Source organism: Python bivittatus, unplaced genomic scaffold (assembly GCF_059951505.1).
Source record: "Python bivittatus isolate LINGU-HERP-01145 unplaced genomic scaffold, Pbiv_v1 ctg000480_np1212, whole genome shotgun sequence".
Classification (NCBI taxonomy): domain Eukaryota; kingdom Metazoa; phylum Chordata; class Lepidosauria; order Squamata; family Pythonidae; genus Python; species Python bivittatus.
The window spans coordinates 75,370,555-75,384,193 of NW_028277075.1; the positions used below are offsets into that span (position 1 = coordinate 75,370,555).

The following is a 13,639-nucleotide window of genomic DNA, read 5'->3' on the forward strand; positions in this document are numbered from 1 at the left end:
CTACCACATAAGTTATTACAAAAACTCTGTGAACTAAATTGGGCTGGTTGTGGTTAGCCCAAGGTCATCTGGTGAAATTTATGACTCTGTGTGGATTTCAGGGCAGATGTAGCTTCAGCCACCTCAAGACATCAGATACCTCAGTAGAGAGTTTTAATAAAATATTATTGTGATCATTTTAATAATAAGAATGATTATTATGATCATTTTAATGTTGGCATGAGACATTTGACATTCTGATCGAGTAACTCCTTTGTGGCTTAGACTACAATGGCATTTAAAGCCTGATTGGTTTTCCCTAAATTTCACCATTCAATGACTCTGATAAGGCTCATAATTCCTTACTTTAAAACAACATATCTCATTATGAGGTGGCACAGAATGTGGTGATGCCAAGGATAGTGTGCCCCAGCTGGGACATTATGCACTGGTCACCTTGGGTCTCTGCATGGGTTCCTGTTGCTAAATGGACACAGTGATTGTACGGGTCTGGTGAATAGAGGGGTCTTCCAATGACAAACAAGTTGCAATAAGGTGGATATAAATAAAAACAGATTTGTACTATGCATGGAAAGCAAGAATATTATATAATTATATAATGTGATAGCCGCACACAGTATTTAAAAATTTAAAAACTTGATATTCTTATGGAGTCTTTTGGTCTCTCAGGGTAGATGTGTATTAGCTTGTTCCGTAATCACCACATTTGGTTCTGATCATTTCAATATTTATTAGATCTACAAAAAGTGCATGAGTATCTGTAAGGGAAAATTTTAAAAATCAGTAAATCCTGTGTGTACAATTTATTATTTAAAAATAATTGGTGCTTTTGATTCAGTGACAATTATACAATGCAATAATAGGTTAAGTATATCTCTTTCCACTTTCATCTCACAGATAACTATGTTCTGTCATTATCTATCATTTTCCTCTTAGTTTGAGGAAATGTATATTTAGCATAATCTATAAATTTGATAATGGAAAATGAGCTCTCTGTTCCAATTCCCTGTGTTCATTCTTTGCATTCAGAAGGAACTTGGTGCATCATAGTATTATCCTCTGATTTGACCGTGGCTTTGGATATAGTTCATTACAAATTGCTGCCTTTCCTTCTCCCCTCCCATCTCATAGGAGGGACCACCCCCTACTTTGGAAGAAGCACCAGGGCCTGCCCACCAGATTGTCATGTGATATCTTCTTACAGCTTCTTGTTCCAGGCTGAAGTTACGGTCAGACAGATGGGGCTGTGGCTGTATATTCTCATGGTAGCTTTGGGGGGCTTACAGTTTCAGGTAAGCAATATAAAAACAATTGGGGAAGGATTTTATTGGGGAAAAATGCTGAAATGATTTCTTCCAACTTTTTAAAGCAAATATAAGGGATTTTTCTATTTGCTTTCTAATCTTCCACTTATTCTCACAGTCCAGGTTTTTCTTTAAATCTTTTTGGCACTTCTCCCTCATCCTTTCATAATGTTCTGTTTATAATTAGTGAGCTGACTACCCTGCCTCTGAATTAAGCTCCTATGTGATGTAATTATCGTGGAATTCTTAAATATGGAGCATAATCTGTTCTGCTTATTTAAAATTCTCAACAACTATATATCCTCAGCCATATGATTCAGGCCACAGCAAAGAACACTATATAGTTCAAATAATTTTAGACTCAGAGCAGACTGATAATTTATTTGTCAAAAGCTTGTGTGACTGGCTGGATGAAAATGTTTGTAAATGCAGATAGAGAGTAACCATAGCACTGGAGATAAAGAGATGCATGACTCTACAGTATGACTCAGGAAAAGGTCTTACATAGGCTCTTAACCTAGAAAACGTCTAAGTGGGTAAGTGAGGGGCAGACCTAAACCTCAGGTATAAATTGTGATTGGGACATTAGATTTGAACTTGCAAGATTTGGAGTAGCAATGAGCATGAGATGTGAGAGTACTTTGAGATGCATTATGTGACATGTCTAGGTATACTAGACTAACTTCAGGAAAGTGTGCAGTGAAGGTAGTCCTCAACTTACAACTATTTGTTTAGCTACTGTTTGAAGTTATGACCACTGAAAAAAGTGACTTGTGACCAGTTTCACACTTACAACCATCACAGCATCCCCATGATCTCGTGATCAGAATTCGGGCACTTGGCAACTGGCATGTATTTATGATGGTTACAGCATCTCAGTGTCACATGATCGCCATTTGCAACCTTCCTAGCCTGCTTCCAACAAGCAAAATCAATGGGAAACTATGATTTGCTTAACAACTACATGACTCACTTAACAACCATGGTGATTCGCTTAATGACTGCCATAAAAATGTCATAAAATCGGGTACAGTCATGTAATGCCTTGCTTAATGACCACACCGCTTAATGATGAATTTTCTAATCCCTATTGTGGTTGTAAGTCAAGGACTACCTGTACTGTAATGTCCTTCCATGCTGAAACACTGTATTGTTTTATACTAAGTATCCATAAGTCTGAAAGCTCCTATGCAAAGCAGCAATAGCAGAAATATATGAAGGACCTAGTCAGCATTAACCATATTATAGGAGCAAGGAGTGGAGGTCCTAATTTGATCCATCTAAAAAGAGATAAAGTAGCATTGTGGTTGTATGGCAAATGATAATATTAAGCTTCCCTCTCTTTTTCTGGATATCAGGCCACTGCAGCAGTTAGTTCTTTCAGCATTGATTATGAAAATAACTGCTTCCTGAAGGATGGAGTTCAGTTTCGTTATATCTCAGGCAGTATCCATTACTTCCGTATCCCACCAGCTTATTGGAAGGACCGGCTCCTCAAGATGTACATGAGCGGCCTCAACGCTGTACAAATGTAAGTGATCAGAAGTGACTCCAAGCTGGGACATACTGCAACAGAAACTGATCATAAATGCTCCAACTTTCTAAGCAAAGGGTCCATATTTTAGACTATAGCCAACACTGGGAGCAAAGGAACTCATGCTTAATAAAAATGGATCTGACCCAAGTAATGAAAGTATTTTGTTCAATCATAAGGTCTCATCAGGATATACATGACCTTGTGCTTTTGGCCAAAATGAACAACATGTGCACATATGTCTGCACAACACTAACTATCTATATGTATGTGTGTATATAAAACAGCATGTTTAATTACTGCCCACCTTTCTGCTACAATTAGGATAATCATCTCTGCTCATCATTCCAACTTAAGACTAGGGGAGAAAATGTCTGTTAATGTTCCCTGCTTGCTATCAGTTATGTTTGAATTTGCTGTCAATCTGAGCTGAGAAACAGAAATTGAAAGATATACTTGAACTACAAAAAATATATTGTTTAGGATTTAGTGCCACAACATAAACATGGTTTTGTGTTTATCCATGAGTACAGTAATTCTTTTCGGTCTCAGAAATCTGTTCTGGACTGAAATGTGTATTTTAATTCCTCAGTTATGTCCCATGGAACTACCATGAACCGCTGCCTGGGATTTACAACTTTTCCGAGGACAGAGACTTGGAAGGATTCTTGGACTTAGTGGCCCAATTAGGGCTATTGGTGATATTGCGCCCTGGACCCTACATCTGTGCTGAATGGGATATGGTGAGGGCTATACAGAGATTCAGATAAGTTGTTATTATTTTCAGCATCTGAATGCTCCACAACTCATCTTAAGCAGTTAATAATTTGACATGCTATCTTTCCCTTATTTTCCTGTTGTATCTCTGACCCATTTTTTTCATTTTTAAATCTTGTATTTTTCTTGCTTTATAGTTATACATGGATGCTAATGTTTCATCTCATGACTCAAACAACCACTTTGCAATAATTAATATCAGACCTATTTTTGCAGTTTTGAATTCTCATCTTTTGACAGTTCTCCAGTTTTTACTGACTGGAGGAGAGCATAAATAACTTCTTTGACCTTATTTGCAAAATTGGGTTACTTTGATATCTTCTTTCCTAGGGTGGCCTTCCATCTTGGCTGTTGGCAGAACCAGATATTATTCTGCGTACATCTGATCCAGGTAAGAGGGAAAGCTGAATCAGAAAGAAGACAGAATTTCCTCTACCTTCTGCAGAAGTAAAGCGCTTATGTGAGCTTAATACAAAGATCCAAGTGCTCTTCCAGAACTCTCCTCCGTATATAGCATCATAATCGCCAGCTCTTATCTTAGTACTGCTGGGAAATTGAGCAGAGAAGCCTCACTTTTTAGCTCAGCAAGTTGCTTTCTGCTCTCAGGTTTTCTGCAAGCTGTCAACAAATGGCTGAATGTCCTGCTACCCAAGATAAAACCCCGTCTTTACCATAATGGAGGCAACATCATCAGTATCCAGGTGCGTGAAGCATAAACCATTTCAGATATTTTTTCCCTCAGTCCTTAATTGAGCCGTTAGGACAGAAATAGGACAATGGATGTCTCCCCCAGGGTTATTGAGCACAAGCTTTCCAGCAGGGCTGGCTCTAGGCATTTTGGCACCCTAGACAAAGTCATATTCTGGTGCCCCCAGATGGTTTAGCTCATCTTTCAATTTTGTTAGGAAATTCAAACAGGCACCCTTTTTTCCCTCAAGTTTTGGAGTTTTACACTTAGGATTTTCAGACCCAGAAAAAAAATTTTCTTAGACATTTCCACCCTATTTACACAGTAAGTAATTTTAATTACATCACCTGTTGTTGTCATATGGCAACAATTCTGTGAAATGATATTTAACCCTCAACTGGGCACGCTGGCTCACAAAGTGCACCCTTACTGCTTTTCGCTTTTTTATGTTTTGGGGAATTTTTTTCCATTTTGGCACCCCCTAAAATTTGGCACCCCTAGGCTGGTCCCTACTTGGCCTTAGTTGGCCCTACTTTCTACTATCCCTAAATATTAGCAGTTCTTGCTGAAGTTAATGAGAGCTGGGAGTTCACTGCCATCTGAAGGGCTCTAGTTCCCCACCCCTGTTGTGCAGTCTCCAAGATAAGATTCATCCATTGAAGAATTCATACATTCATATATTGTACCTATTTAAGGAAATGCAAGTTGAAGTAATTGAACTGGTGCATGTGTGTTTACAGTATCCAAGTCAATGAAATTTTTAAAAAATACAGAATGACTACTCTTAATGTGCTTGCTGTCATGTTGGAGGACCAGCCTACCAAATGGCATTCCAGTGGCAGCATCTGAATGATGTCGAAATATTATATTTATTGATGAATTGATGAATAACAGCTTCAATCAAGGCTACCCTAAATATTAAGAGAATGCCTTTCTTTCCATAGAAAGTCCTTATTGTAGCAAATTTATGGTAGACACAGAAGAAGTTTTTGTGGGCAGCAATTTCTATTTCTGATATTGGCAACATGCTTTAGAAAATACTATGATAAAAAGCAAAAATTCAAGAACATTGATAATGTGGTGATCAAAGGTACCTCCCCCCAGCTACATGGTCCTTGTGTATATGTGTGTGGGGGGGGGGTCGGCGAGGTTGGAATTGGTTAGGGGACTCAGCAAAAGGGGTGAGTCTTAGGTAGGTTGTGGGAATATCTTTTACCACCACAACAGGCTGCAGCTGGAGCATAAGAGGATACCAAGTGGGATTCATATACAATGCTGCTTAAAAGTTTGTAAACCCTTGTGAATTTTCAATATTACTGCAAATATATTACCTAAAATGTGATCTGTTCTCTACACAAATCCTAAAACTAGATAAAGAGAACCCAATTAAACAAATGAGTTAAAAACATTATATATACTTGTTCATTGATTTATTGAGGAAAATGATCCAAAGCTACATATTTGAGTGTGGCAAAAGTATGTGAACCTCTAGGATTATCAGTTCATTTGAAGGGAAAATCAGAGTCAGGTGTTTCAGTCAATGGGATGATAATCAGGTGTGAGTGTGGGAGGTCCTTCATTATTTAAAGAACAGAATTCTGGGTATTCATTATCAAAGTCTGATCTTTACAACACAGGTATGTGGAAGTGTGTCATGGCTGGAACAAAGATTTCTGAGGACCTCTAAAAAACAGTTGTTGATTTGATTCATTTTTATCTTCATCTTTATCTAGTTTTAGGATGTGTGGTGAACAGGTCATGTTTTAGGTCATATTTTTGGAGAAAATTTATTGAAAATTTAAAAGAGTTCACAAACATTTAGGCACCACTGTATCCTAAATCAGCCTTTTGCAAACTGACACCTTTCAAATGTGCTGCACTACAACTTTCAAGTGAAGAAGAAAGAATAAAAAGTTACAGAATGCAAAAAAATATATTGAGACAGCAGTAAAAAAAAAAAGTCTAAAATGATATTTAATTGTGACAAGCCTACATGTTTTAGCCCAAACATAGAACTTCATCAGGGACAAATGTAGGAACATTTTAAATCTTTATCCTAAAATAAGTAAAAGTATTAGTAGAAAAATTAGAAAAATAGAACTGTAATCATGAAGCATAACTTAAAAAACCATAATACTTATTATATTTGTAGATAAAGCCTCTTTGGAGTTGAGTTTAATTCCTGGTGACATCGTGGAAATAATCCATATAGTTTTCTTGGCAATAATACAGAAGTGGTTGCCCTTGTCTGCTTGGCTTTTATTTTAGTTATTTTGCCTTCTTGATCTAGTCCATAGGCCTGGAATTTCCTAGAGGTCTCCAATTACCAACTCTGCTTAATTTTTTGGAAGTGAGCATGGTCAGCTAGGAGCTGCAGAATATACAAAGTAAAATCTCCTTCAAGTTGTGCACAATACTTGGTGCTTCATGAATACAAATACATTCAAAGTACAAAAACTCTATGTGTTATATCTACTTTGCAATAGCCATGTGGTTGAATATAGCAGGGAGTGCAAGTTTTTTGCTTTCATTAAAACACATGAGCCCTAAATAACAGTATTTTTGGAAAAGACAGAGATCAGGGCAAGTGGCTATAGAAACTGAATTCTGGAATCCATTCACAAATTTCTGTTTAGCTGAATCCGGTTGGATCTTAAAATCATGTTGTCCAGTATCCAAAATCTTACATATTTGCTGCCTTTCACTGTCAAACAACAAAGACATTTTTAGCACCCTTCTAACTGATACAGAGCTTGGGACTTTCAGGAAGAGCAAACTGCTTCCTTCACAACTAGCTCAGCTGCATCTACTTGGGAAACCAACATATGGGACAAATGGGCTGTATAAGCTGCTACATGTGCAGTATTTGACAAATGAGGTACACGCATTTGTCTTATTAAAATCTAATCCTTTGGCAAATGAAGGGCTCAGAGTCACCATCTTTTAATTCCCTACTGTTCTCTAGGCAGGTGGAGAATGAATATGGGAGCTATTATGCATGTGACTATGACTATATGCGTCACCTCCTGGCTGTCTTCCGTTTGTATTTGGGCAAAGAAGTTGTGCTCTTCACAACTGATGGCCTCAAAGAATCTGAGCTGCGATGTGGGACCCTGCAGGATTTATATGCCACTGTGGACTTTGGACCAGGTAGTGCAAAGCTCAGTGATCTGTCACAGAATTTATACAAGCTGGAAAGGAAGGATCCTTTGACTTCTGTTCTTTGTCCTCTTACAGAAATAAATGAGACACGGGCATTTGAACAACAGCGTCTGGTTGAGCCAAGAGGGCCACTGGTGAGAGCATCTGGCCTTGCCATGTAGGAAGGAAGCAACCTATGGCTTTGTGGTGCTTATTTTTTCTGAGCACCCATTTCTCTTTGCTTTATATGCTGACTTTTTTCTGTCTCTCATCTGGTCTGCTTGATTATTTTGCTCTTTCCTTAGCAACTTCCAGGGAGTTGCTAAGGAAACAGAATCAAAAGTATTAATGAGTGTTAAATCCTTATTTGCCTCTGTGGTTAGTTGGTGCTAAAGCCACAGAAATGACAGTCCAATGTTTTCAAGAGTCTCTGGCAGGCTATGAGCTTCTCTTGCCTGTCTTGAGTGATGCCAGACCTGTAGATCTCAAGATTCATCTTTGTTTATAAGAATTTCTGAGAGCTTAATTAGGAGTTTTAGAAGTACTTTACAATATTTTATTTCACTCATTTTTCCAAGGGAAGCCAGAGTGATGTACAGAAAAACAATAAAATAAATACAATAAAAACAAAATGAATAAATAATTCATTTAAAAGGCTCCTAACAGTTGTTTCTCTACAGATAGCCAAACAAATACGTATTAAATTACCATTTTAAAGTAGACAGCATAGTGGCCAGAGGTACTTCCCTTGGAGTATAGTATGTTCCCTGATTGGGGCACGCCTTACTTTTGGACACAAAAGCGAGATTGTGACCAGAGCCTCCCCAGCTGATCATAATACACAGCTTGGGTAATATTGTTGTAATACTTGGGTCAATGGACCATAAATCATAATGTATCGATTAATCTATTCTTATGGTCTGACTATTTATTTTAATATTTGGGTTGGAACAAATTGATATATCCTATTATTCTGTTTCAGGTGTTGAAAACAGCTTTACTACTATTCCATAAAAGTCTTAATTCTGCTTTTCACCTAGGTGAATTCTGAATATTACACAGGTTGGCTGGATTATTGGGGCGAGCCACACTCCACAAAAAGTACTGCAGTTGTGACTCAGGGCCTACAGAAGATGCTAGAATTGGGAGCCAACGTCAACATGTAACCGTGAGACTATATGGGAGAGTGGCAGTGGGACACAAGCAATAGAATTGATTATAAAAAGAAATGGAGTATGTCTAAGATACAAGTCATGGCTCTCAGCTTCATCTTACTCTGTATGGGTATTTTGTACATTAGATGTTTTCTGTGTGTGTGCAATCTTCCTATCTTTATTGATTTCCTTAGCTGATAAAAATTTTCCTACAGAAGATGTGAGACTGGAGCATATTTGAGACTACCCTGGGCTCTCCATTTATTTTACTTTACATGACTGGCTGGCTGGATTCACACACCATTCTAAGCAAAAACCAGACAAGCCACATTATGGCTTAACTAGTGTGCAAATCCAGTCCAACTGTAGAGCTGTTCTCCATTCCTGTGTAGCACCTGTCCATTTTTCCCTATTCCACTTTCTGTCATTGTCTCAGTACTTGGATGGAAGGTAAATTCTTACTGTGCTGCCTGATCTTTTTCTAGGTATATGTTCCAGGGTGGCACCAACTTTGGTTACTGGAGTGGTGAGTTTCTGGCTCCTTTGGGTTGCTGTCTCAGTCAAACATTGTGAGACCTAGCTTCTGGCTGGAGAACAGAAGTACCTAGTTGGGGATGGGGCAGTTAGACATCCAGAAGCCTGTTTTGTTCTCATAGATTTCTCTGCTCAGGTGCTGATTACAAGGACAACTACTTCCCTATTGTTACTAGCTATGACTATGATGCACCTCTCTCAGAAGCTGGAGACCCTACAGAAAAGCTCTATGCCATCCGAACCATCATTGGCAAGGTAACAACTCAGCACTCTTGGCAGTACACTGAGAAGCAATGCTGCTTTTTATACTGATTGAAAGGAACTATTTATTTTATTAATAGCCTACTCTTTTGCTGCTGCTCATATGCAGTCACAGCCAGGACAGAATATCATCTTAAAGTTTTAAATTTAATCTGAACACATTTGAGTAAATTACTGACAGTAAGTTTCATAAGCAAGAGGTAAGTTCTGTTCATGGTTCCTGTGTAAATGGGGTAAATGGATTCACTAGGGAATTCCTGGAAGCTTGGCATTCAGACAAATCAGCCATCAGTAGACAAATAGAAATAAATTATATTTGCACATCATTCAAAAGAGACAATAAAAAAGTTAAGAAGGAAACAAAAAGACCAGAACACATCCTCTCCAAAAGCCTATAGCCAGATGAGCAGGGATTAACACAAGCCAAACAATCAAGCAGAAAACAATGCCGTAATCAAGGAACTACCAAGAAGAAAAACACACCCCCACCAAGGTAGCAAAGCACGCTACTGTATATAAACAGGGAGCAAACCCCACACTCACTAGCACTGATGATGTTACCTAGTTGGGTAATGAAATGATTGCAAGCAACAACCAAGCTCAGAGAGCACCAAGGATTCCACATATCTGTCAGGATTTTTTCCAGCCATAGTTTGTTAGTGGATCACTCATTGTACTAAGTCAAAAGGAACCAAACTTAGTGTGATGTGCTAATCAGGGTAGTATATATTGTATGAGTGCATATGAGACAAAGAGAAGCTTTGCATTTTTACTCAGAAATGCTACGGAATTCAATAGGGATCATTCCCTTAAAGATGCATTCTTTGGGAATCTGCCAGTGTACTTTGAGACAATGATTCTCAACCTCAGCAACTTTAAGATGTGTGGACTTCAACTCCCAGAATTCTCCAGCCAGCATTGTCCACACATCTTAAAGTTGTTGAGAAACACTGCTTGAAGATAAGCAAAGAAGGAGAAACAAGACATTTAGTCTTCAGTTTTTATCTGTCTGTTCTGAATTGCTTAAAAAGTTCTCTTCCTTCAGTTTTTAAAATTTTCTCTGACAGGAGCTAGGTTAAAGCAAAGTAACTAGTTTATTCTTGCTGTGCTTCAGTTGCTGAATGTGATGTCATCAGCTGAAATTGATGTTAAGTTTGGCCTCCAGTCACCCTCTTTTGACATCCTTTTATAAATTTGCAGTTTCAGGTAGTGCCTGCAGGACCAATACCACCCCCCACTCCCAAATTTTCATATGGCTATGTATCTTTGCCACAGGTAAGTTAGAGTTGGAAGATATTCTATCAGATGTTCATGAACTGGCAGGTGGATAAGCTATTCCTGTAATCTTACATGTTCCCTCCTAGGTTATAGGGTGGAACTCAAAGGCACTGAAATAGATGATTTTGGAATAGAAAAGAGATGTTGGTATATAAAACACTTTGCATGTCTAGCTATATTGATGGCACCAAAGTTGAGATGTTGTGCCCCATGCCCACACCAGGAATTCAGCAGATCCATTTTTCTCATTTTTAAATGGTGCTATGTTTATATGGTAAAGCATTTTATAAATGAGTTGGTTATCTTTCTGCTTGTTTTAATGTTGCTATATGTTTAATGTGTAGTAGTATTTAATATTTTTAATGGAAATGACTTACAGAAATATACTTTTTTGCACCTTGCTTTTTAAATAGCATAAATACAATTTCAGTTTTTTCCTACAGCGTGTGGCCTTTTTGGATATTCTAAGTCTTCTTTCGCCTTCCCTGCCATTCCATTCTTCCTTCCCCCTTACTTTTGAGGCACTGAAGCAGGTAAGAAGTGAAACAAGAATCTGTGGCAGCAAAAAGGGGACGCTAAGAGTAGCTCCACTAGAAAATTCAAGAAAACCCAGAGAAGCTGAAAAAAAACATTCTCTTTAGCTCTTGCCTGTTTGGTGTTTGGATTGCAGTCCACATTTGCATTACCTTCCATTTTATATTCCAGACCCATGGCTTTATGCTGTACCGGACTGTTCTTCCAGATGACATCCTGCAGCCTGTTTCGCTCTCTGTCCTTGAAAATGGGGTCCATGACCTTGCCTATGTTTTGCTCAATGGAGTAAGCTGGAAAGTGGAGACATTCCTATGATCCAGGCATTTGACTGCCGGGGCAAAATGTCCCCAGCTCTCATAGTGGTTGCTTGAGGCTGCTGAGTGATATAGGTTACAGTAATTGCTAATCCTTTATTTCTTCTCCCTTGAGGAATATAAAGGTACACTAGAACGAGACAGAGTGAATGGTGTCAATATAACTGGCCAGCTAGGAGACTCATTGGACTTGCTGGTGGAGAACATGGGTCATATCAATTTTGGAGCAAATAACAGTGACTTTAAGGTACTGCCGGGGAGCACTGCTGGTGAAATAGTGGTAAAGAGTAAAGCTTACACTCTTATTTGTAGAGGTATGCTGGATTGGGATGGATAGAGGGCTAAAGTGTCACACTTCTAAGCTAAGCTAAACATTTTCCAGGACAGTAAGCAGTTTCCAGGTAATAAGTAGCAACTGAAGTAACCTGAAAGAATTGGGGATATTTTCTGAGACTTGGAATATTAGGCAATCTTGTAAAAATGGGCTGTAAAGCAAAAGCAGAATGAGCTCACTTTTAATCATGGCAAGTTCTGATGTAACTTTTATCAGCTACTTGAACAGTTTTCTTCCACCTTTAAGAATCCTTTAAAGAACCCTGCTGTGAGAAAAAGACTGGGTCCTTGCAGGCAGTGGCTGATAGTTAAGCCAATCAGCAGAACCCAACCCTTTTCTCACAATAGGGTTACAAATTAAAAGCTAGGTGCGTGCTATTCTTCTCACACTCTCAGTGCACTTTTCTCTTTTTTGCCCAGGGTCTGATCTACAATGTTACTTTGGGTTCTACCATTCTCAGCGACTGGCTTATCTATCCTCTTGATATTGATTCAGCTGTGGCCCATGAATGGCCTCCATATGTCCCACCAAGCAATAAGACTACAGGACCTACTTTTTATACTGGAGTCTTCAAAACACCTGGTATCAACCAGGACACCTATGTGAAGTTTCCAGGGTGGAGCAAGGTACAGCAATCCTGAAGTCTGAATACAATTTTATCTTCCATTAGGCAGCAAGGTGATTTATTTGCCTCATCTCATTGCTTTGGGAATGCACCTTCTGTCATCCAAACTGCTAGCTGCAGCTCTTTTACTACATTTATCCTTTAAGCACTGTGTAATTATAGACAGTTCAAGAATTAATTTATAAGTAAAAGGTTTGCCTTTATTCACTATTTTTTAATATTATTAAAATTAGATGGCCATTAAAATCAAGATGGGGAACAGGGAAAACAAAATATTGCAAGATGCCCCCCCTCCAAAAAAATTAAATTTTATGTAATTTAGCTAAATAGATTACATTATAGAAATACACTGTATTACAAGGTTCATAACATAAATATTTACTGGTTTTAGCACTATGTAAAACATTTATATGTTTGCCAGTTGCCCCTACAGATGTTTTTAAAATGCATTCAGCATTTTAAATTACATAATACTTACATGAACAAAGAAGAAAAATCTCTCTTTACCATCTTAATTTATGTCTTCCTATGCATTCAAGTCATAGTCAGGATTGCAGTCTACACACATATAGAATTAATTTCTAAGCCTTGTACTAGTAAACTTTCTCTTGCTGTCAATGATCTTCCTGGCTTTGGGGTAGATAATAAAATATGAAATCAGTGCAGTAGTTTCTTGGGGTGTCCAAATCAAGATGAAGTATTACTTGGTAAAAATCACTCTTATCTTTTTAACTAGGGCCAGATCTGGATCAATGGTTTTAACCTGGGCCGTTTCTGGCCAGTTCGTGGACCCCAGAAAACCCTCTTTGTGCCTGGCGTGCTCCTCAGTACCTCAGTCCTCAATACTGTTGTAGTGCTGGAACTACAGAATGCACCATCAAATCCAAAGGTACTTTTTCTTGACCGGCCCCTTCTCAATGGTACTTCTACCTTCACTCACAAAGACATGAAATAACCAGAAGTACTATCCAACTGTGAGACCCATGGTGTAAGAAGAAATGTATTTGAAATCACTGCCTTGTAAGAATCAAATGAATAAAGTATCAGACGACAACTTAAGCTCTAATGAACAGCCCAAGTAAACTGCAGTTATTTGGTGTTCATGTCTTTCACTGGAGTATTAGTTGTAGCTGATGCTGTATAGGTGCTCAGGCTGGATAA

General features: G+C 38.3%; 1 protein-coding gene across 2 annotated transcripts; it reads left to right on the forward strand.

Moving 5' to 3' along the window:
* The first annotated feature begins 1,153 nt into the window (after positions 1–1,153).
* GLB1L (galactosidase beta 1 like) lies at positions 1,154–13,548 on the forward strand. Of its 2 annotated transcripts, XM_007419800.4 has the most exons (16): positions 1,154–1,292; positions 2,663–2,835; positions 3,431–3,581; positions 3,946–4,006; positions 4,222–4,316; positions 7,273–7,453; positions 7,541–7,599; positions 8,485–8,606; positions 9,084–9,124; positions 9,269–9,387; positions 10,594–10,668; positions 11,115–11,204; positions 11,377–11,490; positions 11,635–11,766; positions 12,273–12,479; positions 13,215–13,548. In XM_007419800.4, the coding sequence occupies exons 1-16, from the start codon at positions 1,239–1,241 to the stop codon at positions 13,431–13,433; spliced, it is 1,893 nt and encodes a 630-aa protein (XP_007419862.1). In that variant the 5' UTR covers positions 1,154–1,238; the 3' UTR covers positions 13,434–13,548. The 2 variants fall into 2 exon arrangements, with proteins under 2 accessions (XP_007419862.1, XP_088002492.1); XM_088146366.1 differs by having other exon boundaries at positions 7,273–7,599.
* Positions 13,549–13,639: the final 91 nt, after the last annotated feature.